Source organism: Argiope bruennichi, chromosome 11, assembly GCF_947563725.1.
Source record: "Argiope bruennichi chromosome 11, qqArgBrue1.1, whole genome shotgun sequence".
NCBI lineage: Eukaryota > Metazoa > Arthropoda > Arachnida > Araneae > Araneidae > Argiope > Argiope bruennichi.
In genome coordinates, this window is record NC_079161.1 from 31164465 (window position 1) to 31183615 (window position 19151).

A 19151-nucleotide genomic window follows, 5' to 3' on the forward strand; every position below is an offset into this window, starting at 1 on the left:
AACATTGTAATAGGCTTATACTCACTGAAATATTGGCATATTTCTGATAAGATACCAGCTAAAATATTCTCCACTCAACTTTCTGATATGCTTAATCTGCACCTTTTCTGTTCTCCTTCTATTTTTCTTTATATTCCCTGAACGTATAGCAGGAGTGGGATCCTGAACGGATTTGATTTTAAATCTGATATGGATTTACAATTTAGATGCCAAATCTTGTACCAAATTTTATCTATATAGATCAATAACTTTTGTATTTATTGTGTTTTCTTGTAATTAGGCATCTGCACAGACAGATTTCCTCTTATTGGATATCACACAAAATTTGATAAAATCTACAAATTTTTTGCAAGGACCATGCATTTATTAAGTGTAACAGAGAAAGACCACAGGTCTGTTAACAGAAAAAAAGATAGAAATAATCCCAAAAATGTGTATAACTCAAAGCATTTTTGAGTTATCTTCGTCAGACAGACAGACACAAAGTCATTATCCAAAAATGTGCTTTTCGAACTGAAGGAGGTCTGAAACTTGGGAAAAAGTTATAGTTCTTCCTCTATGTATACTTCCTATACGGGAAACTGAAACGCAGTATCTTACATACGAAATGTACAACATAGCCACCATGTTGCAAACTATTTTAAAATTTTAATTACTGAATAAATTTACTGAGATTTTATCAATTATTTCAACCATATTTTGGTGCCAATTTTTTCTAGTGTCAAGGTTTACATTATGAAAGCTTTAGGCATGCCTCGACATGAATATTATTAGTTGACAGAGTAAAACTGTAACACAGTTGTTTAACTAGACAATGCACTTTTTCTCATTGTAATAATAATTATTATTATTTACAATTTCCGGTAAGTGAAATACGCGATATTCAAAATTCTTCAAGTGAGGATAAAAGAGTGATTGGCTACCGAATTCTAAAACATTTGATTGAAGAGTTCTCCTATTGAGTCAATTTGCAGTGATTTGTAATAAATCCAGCAGGAGTGATTTCTCCAAATCTTTCACGTATACTTTCTAATACACTTGTCTTGCCAGGGAACGCCTTACATGGTATGGCATACAATAGTTAAGAAATATTAACCTTTGGAGTGAATTTAGCATTCTTACTAAATCTATCGTGTCAGCCTTGGCGAATTATTTGGCGCTTAATCCCTAGCATGCCGTTAATAGTGTGGTGAAAGCTTATAAGCCAGTTAACAGCTACGCTACCAGAGCAATTGCTTTTGTATTGTGGTCATGTTACTGGGCTGCAAACTCAAGGTCCCAGGTTCTATCCTCGCTCACACCAATACCCTACATTGGTGTGACCTCGGACGATGAACCTTCAACCTGCGTACAGCTGTTGTGGCGCCATCTACCCATAGCAACCCAAAGTCTTCAGATTCACTTGACGCAGCAACCCAAAGTCGTCAGACTCACTTTGCGCAACAGCATCAGCAACCACTCACCCACACACGCTCGCCATAACGCTTGGCGCTACTCAAATGGGTACAGTCACATTAGACTCAACAGCTAATAAATAATACATCACCACTCAACAGCCATATCGTTTGTCTCACCTCCGACTCACTGGAGGGAGAGTCGGTGGTGAAAGCTTATAAGCCAGTTAAGAGCTACGCTACCAAAGCAACTGCTTTTGCACTGTGGTCATGTTACTGGGCTGCGAACCACAAGGTCCCAGGTCCTATCCTCACTCATACCAATTCCCTACAATAGTACCCGTAAATCGAATTTGTCTTTTATACAATTTTTTTTCCAAACGATTTGAAAAAAAAAATTGACCCAAAACTACACTTGCAGTCACAAAATCCCATACCAAATTTCATATATTTAAGTCAATGCTTTTCGAATTCGAGTCTACTTATTTCTGGAAATACAAACTGACAGACAATCAACCAGTAGTTAGATTTGACTCAAAGTAGGCAGGCGTCTACATTCTAGTTGTTAAATTTATGTACCGAATTTTATTTATCTAGCTCTCTGTTGATAACTCTGTTTTGCAGTTATTGTATTAATTTATAATCGAAAAGGTGGACAGACAGACTATCTCTGAATTTATTTTGTTCAAAATTCGATAGAAATCTAAAAATTTGGTGTAAAGATCGTATACCAACTTTCAACCGCCTAGTTCAAAGCGTTTTTTGAGTTATTTTTCTCACACAGACAGAACATTTTCGAAAAATGTGTTTTGCTAACTCAAGGAAGTCTAAACCACTAAGATTCGCCAAAATTTCGAGTTCCAATTTTTTGACTGTTACTGTACTTTACGATACTATTATTCTATAATTGACTTTTTTTTTTTTTTTTTTTATGATAACCATACTTTCTCTATACTACGTATACGAGAAAGTAAAAGAGGAATGGTTTGACATTTGATGTCCCTTTAGGTTTGGTTCCAAAATCGCCGGGCCAAATGGAGGAAACAGGAAAAACTGAGTCGTGGCAAGGGAGAAATGAGCGAGGAAGACATGATCCGAGCTTACTCCAGGAGGGAGCAAGAGATGGCAGACTACCAAAGAGAATTCGGAGAACAGTCAGGTGAGAGTTCTTTTTGGAGATTTTTAGAATAATTTTCTTCTACAATTGCTAAGCAAAAAGAGATACAAATATTCCGAATGTGTTTTTATACTTGATTTATTATCTAAAATTAATATCATTTTCAAGCAATTGATAATAAACAAATATAAATTGAGCAGTTTAAAATAATGTTGCAATATCTAAAAAAGCTAAAAATCAGAAATTCCAAAATTTGGTTGTAAACTTTATGATATAAGAAAACTAAATTCGTTTGTAACTTGTACTTTTTTAAACGGTTTTACTTTCCCTTAGGGGGCTTTATTAAATATCCACATTTTAACATAATATATAATTCTTTACATCATTTAGAACACTTTCTCAATTGGAAGTTTAAAGATAACGTATTGAACGTATAGAAATGAGTCAATGGGCTGCACTTAGAAAAGATACTTTGTATAGATCTACTGAAAATCGGAAAAGGTTCTCTTTATTTTGTTTGCTTCATTTAATTTTGATTAAATATTTTGTCTTCTTTACATATATATATATATATATATATATATATATATATATATATATATATATATATATATATATATATATATATATATATATATATATAATATTATTAAAGAAGGTTGCATAAATGGCTTTTAATTTTTTCTTCTTCTTGGTCTTATAATATCCACTTCAAAAATATTCCACTACAATCGCAGGAACGTAAAGTTGTAAGACTTCGCAATGATTGTATTCACATTTAAAACATCTTAGCATATTTAAATACGCATAATTTATACTTATAAAAAAAAAGCACAATTGTTTATGACTGCGATGTCCAGATAAATCTATCGCACTTACAGTTAATAAATTTGGCAAATAAGTATTTTAATGATGACCTAATGATGCACAATCAAGCTCAAATTTCAAAGTTTAATGTAGAAAATTTTTATTTAATATTTTGTTTTATTTTCAACAAATTTTTTGCCTTATTTTTTACTCTTTAGTATCTTTTATAATAATTGCAGGAAAAAGATAAATGCATCATATAAAAAGAACAAACATTTATTGTTTTTAAAAGTTTTTATACCTTTGACGTAATTTATTAAATTTTGGGACAATTTTAAATATTAGACTTTTCTCAAAAAAAAAAAAAAAAATTATTTATCTCAATCAAATGTTTTGGGATTATAATCCGAATATTTCTCTCCAAGGATGTCAAGTTACCTTTTTTTTTTATAATTGTTTTTTATTATTTCTGATATGTTCAAAGATTTTTCACTCATCCGCGTGCAGAAATAACGAATCTGAGAGAGAGAAGTTTCTCTTCTCTGTTATAACAAAGATTTAAATTAGAGAAATCAAATATCATAAAATTTATTTTTTATATTAAATGAATAATATCGTTCGCAGCAAACATATTAAATTTATTCTCTTTTTTTATACGCAACTTTGTCTGTAGTTATTTGTTTAAATTTTTATCGTCTGTAGCCTACCAAACTATATTATTGTCAGAAAGAAAAATAAACGTGTGAAATTTATATTTCTTAAAAAATAATTAATATTTGTTCTTGTAGAATTAATATTTCTTCTTTTCATAAATTTATTTTATGGTTTTCATTGAAATTAAGAAGATTTGATGAAGAATAAACGTGCCAAAAATAATGTTTCCTTTTTTTGTTTTTATAGCTTTATTTTATGTTACTGTGATTTTGATTTCACTGACATTTATCGTATCATGAACAATGTTGTGAGAGATTTGTTATTTGTACATTATATAGTAGATCATTATTTCATATACACCTTTTCTTTTCTTCTTTTTGTCCATTTATTTAACAACAAAATCAATCTTTCTTGTTTGGCAAGAAATTTTAGAATATCGGAAAATTATATTTCCCTTAATTTAAACAAGCTGAACAACCTCAAATCAAATTATCAACATTTGATACTTTTTTTCCTTTCTTTGTAATATTGATGATAACGTTTGTAAAACTTGAAATTTTTGAAATCAAACAAATATGTAATGTTTAGATAAAGCATTAGAAAACATTAATCTTTAGTCTTTTCGTTATATCATAAATATTCATTGTAGCTCTGTGCATAACTGTGTACTCTTTTATACATGCAAATTTAAAGATTTTAACTAGGCAAGCGAATCTTAGCAGCAGAAATAAAAAAAACTTTAAAAATACATTTTTATTAATGACAGAGATAAAAAAAAAATTATATTCAAGAAAAGTAGAAAATAATTTTTTAACAAAAATATTACAAGTTCAGAGACAAATCATAAAGGCGCGAAGTCTAAAAACAATACTGTCGGCGAATTAAAACTTCTAAATTTTTAATGAATATTTAGGAAATTTCTTGTACCATAATTTCATTTCAATTTCTTTTCATTTTCAGCGTCTTACCCTCTTGTTTTAACTTTTGTATTTTTGACAAAGAAAATTATTTTTCGCTTATATTGCATAAATAAAGGCGAGTTTAAAATGATTTTTTATAATCTCGTTGTTTTCCACTTCTTAGTCAATAAGGTTCTTTCACAGCTCATTATTATTAATACTGAGGAAGCTTGATAACAATTTTTATCTTAGATTCGCTTTCAGATGGCGCCACATGCACAGAAACAAAATTAAATTACAGTCAATTGACTTGGCGATAATTATTGCATGTACAAATATGACTTCGCCTATTTTTAATAGCTAATATTAGTAATACTGCTTGCCTTCAAATAAATGAGTTAAGTTTTATTTGAAAGGTTTGGCAACAATCTTTAAAAATCAGTAAATCAATGAGTGACCTCTGTTTAATATATTATATACATATATATACAATATATATATGTATATACAAAGATACTTCGGTTGCTCTTGAGCATTTGTGATGCATGTCCCATGGAATGCGGTTTGCAAAGAGTGGTTACGATGATTTAAAAATGATGATTTGAATACACATGACAAAGAGCAAAATAAAATCTAAAATGTAAATTTGAAAGAATTATTTGATGAAACAGGAATTATGAACGATACAAGCAATGGTTAATTAATAGATTTTTTTTAAAAAAAACCATTGATGGAAAATGTTCAGAATAGCGCGAAAGACATACTAAAGTTTTCCAACGTGACAATATTTGGCTATATATTGCCACATCAGTGAAAGAAATTTTAGAATCCTTTCAACATATCCCAGTGATTTATTCGCCATATTCAATAGATGTTGCTCCTTCCGATTAATATTTTTTTCGCTCTCCAAAAAGTGTCCTTTCTGGAGAGAGATTCAATTCCCATTGCTCGTAGTTGTCAAAAATTGACTTGATAATTGGATTGTCCTCAAATAATCGATTTCGCGAAATTTATCTGTTACTTGTAAGAACAATAAACGTTTTAGCGTCTAAGCAGAAAGACTTTGAATAAATCTATCTCTAATTTTTACGCTAAGCGTCTTTTTTTTTTTTAACTTGGAAAAAAAAGGAAGGTGTCATATTTATAAATCCAATAGATTATGAAATTATTAATATATTGAATTGTCATAGAGAACATACCTCTGTTCAAAACATAAGAATGTCAATGCATCAAGAAGTGTGTACAAAATCTAATTAAATAAAAGCAATTAATAAATTGCTATCTTTACAGATCAATCAGAACTTGGAAACCCAGTCAACACATCTCAACTCAGAATCGACGATCTCTCTGCTCTGGGCATCTTTGCAATGCCTTCTGAATGGAGTACAGATGACACTTCGACAGACGTCGTGCAACTGGCACTGGACGCTGCCGGCGCATTCTTGAATTCCCCCACCCACGACAATGCGACGGATGAAAATGAATCGGCAGCTTTCGTTGCCACTCAGAACTGTCTTTTCACTAATACTTGCTCAATGGACAGCCAGTCCCAGTCCGATGGAACAGTAGAAGAAAAAGTCACCGGCTAAGAAATACAAGTAACTGCATTTGTTGAAGAGCTGTTGGCGTCTTTTAAAGTAAGCGCTTGTTTTATTTTATGGAATCAGAATGTAAAAATTTATTAAATTGATGTAGATAAAAAGAGACTTTTTAAAGGCATTTCACCTGAATTTATTTATTACTAGGTAGATTTCTCAGGACAGAGTAATACATTATTCTTTATTTGATCTCATTCAAAACCAGACAAAATGTGATTGTGCATTCTCTTTTAACAAAAACAACCTACCCTTGATTTGGTTATACACAATTCATTATTTATGCTCTTCATAGGTAGGTAATACAATAGTTAATTTGATTGTATGTAAAAACCGATTTTTGAACTTGAGCATTTTTAAATATATGTTACTCCATGTCTACTTAAAAATAAATGACAAAATTAAATATTCGCTTTGATAATTTTTTTTCAAAATTTCAATTAAAAATATTTTGCTATTAAGTAATATTAATAAATGAAAATTCGAAATAAAATAAGACAGCTCAAACAAATTTATTACTATAAAATTTGTCGATAAAATACAACATGAAATTTCATAAAACTGTATGTTTTAATAAAACAATAAAGCTGTAGTAAGATTGCATAATTTAAACAATAAAATAACCTCAAATCTGCAAAACAAATTAATAACTATAAATGAAAAATATAAAAGTTAAACAAGTTTAACATTGTGATAAATTAATTATAACAAAGGGGAAAAAAATTGAAACGGGCAAAAAACAAATTTGTCGTAATTATGCACTGATATTTCGGTGGGCACTTCGTTTGTGTATAAAAAAGATTACAATATTTTGCACATTCAAAATTTCCAAAATCCAACACAAAGTGAAATTCATTAATAAATTGAGGGCACTCAAATTTAAATTTGTCATCATTTTATTTCCAATCAAAATAATCATCAAAAAGTAATCATTTTTGCTGATTCTGTATTTTATATTGCCTTTCTAAGATATAGCATTTTAACCAAAACTACTACTCTTATACAGTGGCTCCTAAAAGTGTTCGTACACCAACAAGAATCAATTAAAAACCTCATTATTTACCATTATATATTCTTATTTTTACTTGAAAATTTTTTCATAGCATATTTTTACAGTTCTTAATAAAGCAGTGAAGAATAAATTTTAATTACGATGCAAATTATTTTTTTAAAAATGGCAATAAATAAAATTGCACAAAAATAGGACACAAAAGTGATCATACACTTGAAAAAAACATCACTAAATATGAAATTTTCTAAATTTTTATAAATGTTTAGTATTTAGTAGGATATCCTTTATTCTTTATAACAGCTTTTAAGCGTTTGGGCATAGATTTAACTAAACGGTCGGTTACTTCTACACCGATCTTGTTCCATTCTTCGATCATTACAGCTTTCAGTTGAATTTTCGATTTAATGTCGTGACTTCTTATTCGTACCTCTAATTCTTTACAAATATGTTCTATAGGGTTTATATCCGGTGATTGAGCTGGTGTTTTAAGAGTTTGAGAGCAATGATAGAAGCAAAAAAGACGAACATTCATGGCCGTGTTCTTAGGATCGTTGTCTTGGTAATACACAAAGTTGTTTAAAATGCCCAATTTTTGTGCTGACACTTTTAAATTATTATTGAGAATATTTATATAAACTCTATGATCCATTATACCATCAATGAATACTAAATTGCCTACTCCAGCCGTTGACATACACCCCAAACCATGACACCTCCACCGCCATGTTTTACTGTTCCAACTAAATTCTTGGGATTAAGTTCGTTTTTTTTCTCCATACAATGATTCTCCCATCCAACCCAAAGATGTTAAACTTACTTTCATCTGCAAATAAGACACGATTCCAATAGCTCTCTGGCTGGTTCATCATAGATTTGGCAAATTTAAGCCTAGCAATTCTGTTCTGACTTACAAAGAAATTTCTTCGTGCAGAGCGGCCATGTATACCAGCATTCCGAAGAATTCTACGAATAGTTTCACAGGAAATAGAAGTTCCATTTGATTTATTATATTGTGAAGTAAACTTTATTGCACTCAGACGTGGATTTTTTAGAAATTTAATCACAATATTTCTTTGACTTCTAGCTGACAGAATTTGAGGGCGACCATTACGAGGCTTGTTTGCAATCCTTTTTCCCTCTCTGTAACGTTTTATTATGCTTTGCACCGTTGAATGAGGTAGATTAGTTATAGTTGCAATGCCTCTAATTGATTTTCCAGCTTTAAAATGAAATATAATTAATTTTCGTACGTCTAAACTCGTTTCTTTACGAATGCACATCATATCTAAGAATAAAGTAAATAGAATAAATGATTGTGATATTAAGTACTGACATCAAACGATTTTAGTGTATTTTTCAATTAGAAGAAAAATAAGCCGCAAAACATATTTTTATGATGAATTTAAATAAATAATGTTTGGATGTACGAAGACTTTTGTGTTCTAATTTTGTGACATTTTTTATTTATTTATTTTTTAGAACAATACTAATTGATTTTTTTATAAAAATATTTGTTCAGTTTTATTAAGAACTATTTAAAGATGCAAATTAAAAAAAAAAAACCAACTAATAAATTGCTTTATTAAGAAGTATAGAACACAATTTCTGCAAATTTCTTTAGTGTACGAACACTTTTGGGAGCCACTGTATAATTTTTTTTTAATATGGTATTAGTTAAATTTAATTATATAAGGATCTCCACTATTTTTCAAGCGCCCATTTTATAAACTCAATGATCCATTGTTAACTTGAAGTATATACAATTATTTATTTTGATGCCTGTATATTCCTATTGATGCAATTGGCTGCTTATCAAAACAACACTACGCAGGCACATAATAAATAATAGAATTCAGAATAATGTTCATAAGAACGCGAATTAGCGACAGAATGTCCATCAAATTTTAATTCTCGCACATTAATCTTCACGTCGCAGAAATTATACACAGAAACCACGATAGCAAAGAAATACTAAATTTGCAAAAGAAATTTTCAGTTTCAATTCGTATCATTTCGAGATATTAAATTTTTTAATACTTTTTCTAATTTTAACAACAAAATTTTAAATCCACTTTTTTTTAAACTGTCTAGTAATCCCTACTTTATACACACAGTTCATAACAGCAAGTAATGTATACGAAGTGGAGGGGTATCTACTTTCATATAAAATATTAAGTTATCACACAATTTTTATAAATACTAGAGGTGAACGATATAAACATGTAGGAACATTACTAAGTATACTTGATAAGGCGCTAATATTATCTTATAATTCATGGAATTCATATGCTTCATAAATTTTATTTATTTGGCAAATATATATATATATATTTTAATCGGTCTGTTTACAGCCCACTTCAACTGAAATGCCACTAAAAGCTGCTTTACTTTCTAGTCGATAAAATTTCTTCAACAAAGCCACTGAGTACATACAAAGCTAAATTACCAAAGAAAAGTATCCAGCTGTATACAGGTCTTGCAACATTGGAACTACTGATGCTTCAATTTTTATTTTCGGATAATCCAATTTTGTTTTTTCATTTGATTTATGAGGTCTATCGAGCCAATTCAAATTAAAATCAAATACCTTTTAAATTTTAGAAATATAGTTTAGGATTATTTTTTTTAATATTTAATAATATTTTAAAACTCACTCTCATTTTGTTTGTTTGATATTTACAAATTATCAAACTTAGCAAACTTTAAAAACGTTTAACATTATATTATATTATAATTCATATTTTTTAAAAATTTTGCTTTAAGTTATTTCTAATTTTAAAATTTACATTTTTTTAGACGAGATATATCAATTCTCAGGAAAATGGTCCATAAATAACTGATTTTTTTTTTAGCTTGTCATAATATCTACTTAAGTTACTTATATAGAAATTAAAATCAATAAAAAATTTCTGATGACAAAATTCGTTTTTGTTAAGGCATCCTGAAGCTTTTAATCTAACATCTGGCATACTTTTACAACCTAATGCAATAAAAAAAAAATTAAAAAAAATTCAAGTGTGAATATTGATTCCTAATATTAAAAACGCTCAAAGATGTATAATTGCTCTTCAAGTTTAAAAACAACAATTATTATTGGCAAAGATATGACATGTTGCAAAATATAAAGCAAAAATAATTTTTTATACAAATACTTAAAAATAGTAATTTTTGTTATCGATATACAGGAAAAATAACATTTAATGAATAAAAATTCTTTTTTCCCACAAAATAACTATTTATTTCTTTGAAGTTATTAATGGTGATTTCATGAATGTGTCTATCTTCTTTAATGTAACATTTTTAAACTTTCATAGTTCAATAGAGGAAAAATTATCATTATTTTAAAAGTTTACTTGATTTCCATAAAGCATAAATTGCAATTTTAGTAGACATTCTGTAAACTAAAAATTCTCTCAATAAAAACAATCTTTGTATCATATTATAATCATTCAATAAATATAAGTACTATTGACAGAATAATAAACAATTTTCACACATTTATAATAATAATGAAAACAATCAATATGTATATACATACAAGAAAAATACTATAGTATTACAGCAAAATGAGATTTTATTAATTTTTTTACTATGATGTTAGATAAAAGATGATTTAAATTGGCTGACCTTCCAATAGAGTAACAAACAGACTAGATTTTAGAGTACAGTGCCGCCGCCAAACATTCGCCAATCTTCAGTTTTTTTAAATCAATAACCTTAATTTTTCTCATAATGAATGGTAAAAGAGTCATCTATTTGGCAACAGTCCAATACTATATTCTTGAATCTAGCCGAAGAAATGTTGCTGGGGGAATTTTTAATTTGAAACAAAAATAAATTAGTTTAAATATGACTTAGTATTTGTAACCATTTTATCAAAAAATGAAATAAACAAAATAAAAAAGTTACTTTTTCTTATACACAAAAATTCATTATTTTGAAATTTTGTTAAATTTAGTCAAAGTAATTTTTAAAATTAAAATTAGACCTGCATACCTATTAAATGCATGTTGATCAGTGCAAAAGCAAAAATATTATAAAATAAGATATAATTTTAAAAAGTATAAATTATTTATGAATTCATCCAATATGCATCTAGAATATGGATTTGCTTAAGAATGCAATCTCTGTACAAGTTACATTCATTAAAAAATGAATGATTTGTATATGAGGGAAAATGAAACAAGGTAGTGAATAATAAAAACAAACTTTAACTTAACAGACATGAATAAATAAGCTTTGATGATTTTAAAATTACACTGAATTACATTAGAAAATGAGGTAACTTTCATCATTAAGTACAAAGAGAAATAATAAATATCAGTTGATATCAGTATTACAATTTATAATTAGGATAAACTTGATATATTATAAATGCTAGGTTATTCATAATTTCAAATAAAATGAGTGATTATTTTTTTATTATCACTTAATTCAAATAAAATAACTGATTATAATACAATTATCATAATCTCAAACAGATTTTAATTTTATATATTTCCATATAATGTATATTTACTTTAATAAATGCTTCTTTTAATAATCATAAGTATTGAATTCTTTGCCTAATGTTTTTAAAATATATAAAATTTTCAGAATCATGTACATGAAGATATAGCATATCTGATATTTGTTTTGATCATATGATATCTAATATAAATCTATTTATATACATTCTAATATCACATCATATTTAATAAATATTTGTTTCTATCATACAATTTGTATCCATCTGAGATCTCTACCACTAATTATTAAAAACATGCTTGTTACAATACTGCCATTTAAACACTCTTACAAAACACTTGTGACAACTTTTAATTTTCGCATATATCATATTTATGCAATAAATATTTATCGCACATCACTGCATATATAAACTATACATAGTTCTTAGTAAAATTTATATATATTGATCTAAATCAAAAATAGAAAACGATTTATAATACATTTCACAAAGGACTAATTTAATAAGAGTTTTAAAACATAGTTGTATTAATGTACTAAAGAATAGATTTCAATTTTAATTCATAATTAAAAACATTAATGAATTTTGGATTTTTTTTTTCAGTGACATTCATTATTCAAATTTAAGTAAAATTTCTGATAATTAAGATCTGGAAATATCAAAATAGAATGCTGTGATCATAAGTACACATATAAACAGATTAAAAGAAATTGCAAAATTCCCACATCAAGGAAATGAGTGGAAAAATTACAAATTTCCCTCTTCACAAACATGAAGCAAATCAATTTACAAGAAAATTTTCTAAAAAAGATAGTTCTCACATAAGAACACAAATTAATGAGATAATCTCATTGATAAAAATAATGATGACTTTCAAAGTTATATTTTAATTTGAGAACTCATTTAAGTTAAAAGTTTTTTTAAAAAATTCTTTACATTTCAAATGAAAGAAAATCCAATATTAACTTAATATAAATTAACTTCATGATAATTAATAAATGTTCAGTTATAAATTATCTAAATTCTATGATAATTACAAACATCATCATTCTATTCTTTATATTCATGAACACATTATTTCATGTAATATGGAAACAAAATATGAAATTTGTTTCCAACTACAAATAAATGGTATTATTATCCCTTAAAAATATATTTGTTCTTTAAATACATATTTTATGCACTCAAGATACAAAACATTTGCTATTTTATATAATAAGAATGCAATAAACACTTATCACACAACTCACTATATATACAAATATATACTTCATGCATAAAGCTGTTTCTTCTAGGAAAGACAAACATTTACAGAACTCAATTGATAAGAAAAATACATTTCTTTCCTTTGAAATAAATGAAAATGTTGAAAACTGATTTATTGCTTATAAAAGGACTACTTTTGATATTTAAATGGTGATAATATTATCATGTGTTCTGATATATAAATAAAAAATTCCATAAAATAAATATATGGTTTTTAAATATCTAAATCAAGTTCTGACTAGATGTTTTAAACACATGATTAAAACAAAAAATAAAAAGATAATACATAAATGGCAAAAATTGCAAAAGATTAAGTTTTAACGCAATGTTTTTTCCCTAACTTTCTTGATTTGATGTTTCATCATATAAAAATCAAAAAGTATCTTTACAAATAACATTCTGAAATGTTAAGCAAAAAGAGTTTTTACATGTATTTATGCTTAAATTAATCATTCTTCAGAGAAAATAACTAGATCTAATATGTAAATAATATTTAATACAAAACTTTATGATTCGAATTTAATTTTTTATTTTTAAGATGTAGTATCTTCCGGAAAATGAAAAATTGAGAATATTTCAAGCAATATGAGAACAGTTCTACTATAAATCATCATTGAACAGAATTTCAAAATGTTTACAAAAAATGGAAGATACTCATTAAAATACCAAAATTAAGCACAACATTTTTACTTTAGATGTTTACAAATATGCATTAATAAAAGATAAATCAAATTTTTAAATTATGTATCCAATTTAATTTTTTACATATTTTTTAAACAATGCACTCTTGTAAACATTTATAGAAGATAAATTTTGTTTAGTTTCTGCAGTTAAAGAGCAAATCTCATACAATGAGTAATAAAGTATCTTTTAAAAAAATTAAGATTAAAATAAATGCCTAATGTCTATAAACATAACAGTAACAAAATCTAAAAAAAGTACTTATTCCTAAAATGCACTTTAACTTAAGAAATAATTTCTCTTCTATGGTAAATATATTTATGTGCAATACTATAGAAGAGGTTTCACTAGAACAAATTCTTTCACTGATATAAATATGGGCAAATCTAGTTCATCAGAAGAAGAAAAAAATATGCAAAAACCAAAGACATACTTATTATATCTTTTCAATAAAATGTAAAGTGAAAGAGGGCACATAAAAGAAATTGTGCATTTCTACTTCTTTTGAAAACCGCTGTTATGGTAAGAGGGTTTTAATTTGATCAGTAATGCCTCTGCATCATTCTATTAGATTTAAATTATGAGTCCAATACAGATGAATTTTTGTCTAAAATATTCAACTGAAACTTAAAATAATACTCACATTCCATGAAGAAGATGCTCTAAGCATTATGAAATAGTTTTCAAATTTTAAATTAATATGCTTATTCCAAACTGTGTTATTAGTAATCTATTATATACAAGTGATGCTGGCATCATTAAATTATTCATATTTAATATTATTTCAACCATAATTGATAAAAAATAATCACCTATATGGATTAACAATATTATTCTGGAAATCATAATTTATCAACAAAAGTGGTCTATTTAAGAGGGGGGAAATGATATAATGAACTATATACCCCATTGGCAACTAAAATATTTTAGTATAAAATTTTGATTCATTAACTGAAGAACTACAATTTCAAAAACACGTATGCATTTCACGATATTACAATACTGAGACTCAAAGGCTGAAAAATCCCACAAAATATTAACTATTGGATAAAATCAGTAAAATCAACAATATTATACATAAATTTAGATAGTTACGTGAAAATCAAGGTTTTAATACAGAAGTTTAACTAGAAGTACAAGATATATTATTTAATAGTTCTTGATACATTAACAGCATAAATTCTAGACTATACTATCCAAATTTACAATATTGCATACAATAAATAATACAAAATCAATTAATACTATACACAAATTTCAAAAATGATATGAGAATCATGATTTTATAAAAATTAGATAAAATATTTAACTTCCTAATAGAGTGTTAATATAAATTTTGAAAAATACTGCTTTACATATCACAAAAATGTGACCAATTTGTTCCAAATAAATTTTTAAAGCATAAAGCAGTTCAAGGGGAAAAAATTTCATATTCATTAAAATTTAAACATATTTATCATAATTTGAAATTATTTAAACTCTAATTCCCATCCCCCCCAAAAAAAATTATAATAACCTCGATATGTTAACTTTTAAGTATGCACTTGCTTACCCCATTTTCTCAACAGGTAGCAATTGCAGCCCATACTTGAGGTGTTAAAGTGCATTGCTCCTTTTGTCAATTTTTCTGTTTAGGTTTTATGGTATGAGATAAAAACATAATTTTTTTTTTTTTCCTGTTAGCCTCCGCCTTTATTTACAAAATAAAAAACATTTAGGACTAGTTATTAAAATATGAAAAAGTGATGAAATATTTAATTTAATTTTGAAATTTTTAAATATAAAATCTTAAGAAAAAGGGTTATTATAACTGAAATTCATCCAACTTCAGCATCCATACTTTAACAATAGCTGCACAAGGAAATAAATGTTAAATTGTTTCAATCCAACTAGTATTTTATTAAAAATTATTCCCCAAGAATTTAATAGCATTCTAAACTTTTTTACACTTGACAACATTTTATTCATTTCAAGTAGCAATGTTGAGCAAACTAAAAACTTAACTCTCTCTTCTAAAATTTTATCCTACAGATTAGTATTTTTAAACTCATAGAGGAATTACAACAAGGGAAAATTATATACATATGTCATATATATGGCAATAACTCTTAAAAGGTAATTCAAATTTTCCATACTGAAATGAAATGTGCAACTATTTTTATATTATAAAAATGCCATACAACAAATGTTAATATTTACATATTTTTCTAAACCTTGTGAACTAAATTTTCAATATATATATAATCTGTATAATTTTATTTTACTAATGCAGAATTCTCTGTTTTTTATTTATCTTTACAGAAAACAGTTAAAAATTCTTCAGATGACTAGAAATTTTATATCCTTATAAAAAAATTTACAAATTTAACAAATTTTTCTCAATTAAAACATTTTAAATTTGTAAAAACATATATTGCACAATTTTCAATAATGTAAATAATTTAACAATAGTAAAAAAATAACAATAATTAGATGATACATTTTAACAATGCTTTCATCAAACAGCTTGAAGAGATTAACACTTGGATCACACTTCAGTAAAATTTCAATGAAAAGGCATCAAACAAAAACAGATCAATAAAATGTTGCAAAAACAATAAATAAAACTTTAAAAGAAATTATTTCACTCAAAAATAAAATTTCTTATATGCATTACAAGCATTTGTATAATATATTTTATATGTAAAAGAATAAATAGATAACACACAAGTAGTTATAAAAATAAACTTTTCATAATATAAATATTATTTTCTATCAAAAATACAATAAAGAAATTTAATGCTTTTAAATTATTACGATTTTTGAAAAAAGCAATAAACTATAAACTCTAAATCTTAAATATGAAAGAAAATTTATCACCTGAGATTCTCTAAACAACATTGGTAGGCTTTATTCTACTAAAAAAAATATATTACAAATAATAAATAAATGAGCAACCTTTTAAAAAATAAATAATTACCTGCCACAACATCTGCTAGCTACACATTCACATTAAAAACCCATTGTTAAACACAATTACATTTTTTTTGTAGCAAATTAAGTACAAATCAGTAAAATTATATACCTATAAATTTAGTGCAGGATTAACAATCTAATTTCATTCAGCTAATTCATTGTAATGTCTATTTATTATATTAAATATGCATTCTTAATACCAAAAAAGACTATGAGAAGTTTAAAATGCTGAGTTTCTTTGATAATTTCAAAATTTTATGTACAAGAAAATAAAAGATTACTAAGCAAACATTAATTCTTGATATTGGTGATTAATTCTTGATATTATTTTAACAAGAATTTAAATCATTGTCAATTAGTAAAAAATATTTTTCAGAAATTAGATGTTGGTGAGATATTTGTCCTATCTGAAACATTACAACTAAAGCAATGTCATACAGAATGGGTGTTTAATGGAACTTTATACATAATGCAACAAATGTTATATTTCAAAAACTTTGTAAATGAAAAGGCCTAAAAAGAAAATGAATTCTTAAAAAAAAATGCATTTCTTAAAACTAAACAAATAATACTATGTTGAAAGAGCATCACATTTTACACATTAATGAATAATAAAACTAGTAAAAACAAATTTCAGATAAATAATAAATAACAGTTCTATGTAAGCACAATACCATACACAAAAATATAATCTCCAATATCACTATATGGACTGATAAGGAAGACCAATAAAGAAAGATGTATAAGGAACACCAGTCCATTTTATATGATACAAAACATATTATGTTGCATGGTATAATTGTAAAAAATAGACATAAGTGTAAAAGATGGAATAATTGAATAATAATATCAAGTACATTCATCCAACTGTAAAACCTAAAAAAGAACAAGCAACTTGTGAATAAAATGTTTACATATTTTAAATTGGACACAAAACAGAATCCCTCTAAACATCTTCTAAAGTATTTCTTTATAATGTTATCTGAATGTTATAATGTTATCTCTTATTTTTCTATAAATTCTATATTAGCTTTTTTTATTAAAGGGATAAATGATTATTAATTAACTTTTACAGAAATTGCTAACTTGATTTTACTTTTTGTATATTTAGACAAAATCCAAATACTTGAATCTTTGCCCCATATGTGCCAGTCTTTCAGTTAAATTTTATATTCATTTAAACTAAAATTAAGTCAAAAAATTAAAAAATTTTAATTTATATCTAAACTAAATCATAATAAATATATAAAAGTATGATTAAATTAGATAATGAAATCCAAAGGATTTTTAAAACATAAAAAGTTGAATAAATAGAATATTTCTAACTAATGACAAGAGAATAAATAATGTTGTTCAAAAGTAGTATAAGCACTGGGGATATAAGAAATGGAAATTCTATCAAATCATGAAAAGGAGAAAAGTAGCAATTAAAAACCTTAATCCTAATCAAATAATAATGGACAAATCTAGAATATCTAATATATAATCACATTGTAATTGTGTCATTTTTTCACTATCTTACAGAAAGTTTAGTTTTTTATCATCAATTTAAAAAATAAGTACATTATTTTACATTTTATAACTACTTCCAACTGAGATTTTTACAAAAAATGCTGAAATGACTGAATTTTATTGTTGTTCAAGTATCTTCTATAAAAACTCAATTCAAACATATATGTATTTGTGAATATTATAAATAATGTGCCAAAAGATTTTTTTTTCTGCCTACAGACTGTACTACCATGATTTTAGAAAACAAACATTCTTTCTTCACATAAAAGTAGCCATAGTAGATATGAACACATGGGAAAAAAAATTTGAAATAAAGATAAATTTTTCAACTTACAGAAAATATCTTTATTTCAGAATGTACACTGTGTCTGTCTTTAAACAGAAATTATTTTAAAAGCATGGACAAAACTGGATATATAACAAACAGAAAAAAAAAAATGTTTCCCACAAGCCATCCTCTTTTTGTATAAAATAAAAATTTCACAACTTTATTTTCATGCTGCAAATGTATAGATAGATATAAAACATTAATTAAAGAAAACTAATATATTTCATAATGTAAAATTCAGTATTTTTGAGTTAAAAAAAAAAATTATTGATTTGGTTTACAAGTTTTCACTTTTTTTTTTTTTTTTTTTTGCTATTATGTAAATCTGATGGCAACATACATTGTCAAATTACAGCATTCAGCATATGAGTCATTTGAAATCAATTATAGTGAGATTTCAACTGTTCCTTCAACTATTGCATTAAAATTAGATATAATATTAAATAATCATCATAGCAATCAA

General features: G+C 26.2%; 2 protein-coding genes across 5 annotated transcripts in view; one reads left to right on the forward strand and one right to left on the reverse strand.

Moving 5' to 3' along the window:
- LOC129957386 (paired mesoderm homeobox protein 2B-like) overlaps positions 1 to 6740 on the forward strand; it is a 31465-nt gene extending 24725 nt beyond the window's left edge. Inside the window, exons 4-5 of the mRNA XM_056069686.1 lie at positions 2403 to 2553; positions 6162 to 6740. Coding sequence (XP_055925661.1) covers positions 2403 to 2553; positions 6162 to 6460 — 450 coding nt within the window. The 3' untranslated portion in view covers positions 6461 to 6740. The remainder of the gene's footprint in view (positions 1 to 2402; positions 2554 to 6161) is intronic.
- A 9638-nt stretch (positions 6741 to 16378) lies between these two features.
- Positions 16379 to 19151, reverse strand: part of LOC129957226 (putative sodium-dependent multivitamin transporter) — a 57856-nt gene continuing 55083 nt past the window's right edge. For all 4 annotated transcript variants that reach the window (XM_056069461.1, XM_056069458.1, XM_056069460.1 and 1 more), the window contains one exon: positions 16379 to 17724. In XM_056069461.1, the coding sequence (XP_055925436.1) occupies positions 17698 to 17724 (27 nt within the window). In that variant the 3' untranslated portion in view covers positions 16379 to 17697. The remainder of the gene's footprint in view (positions 17725 to 19151) is intronic.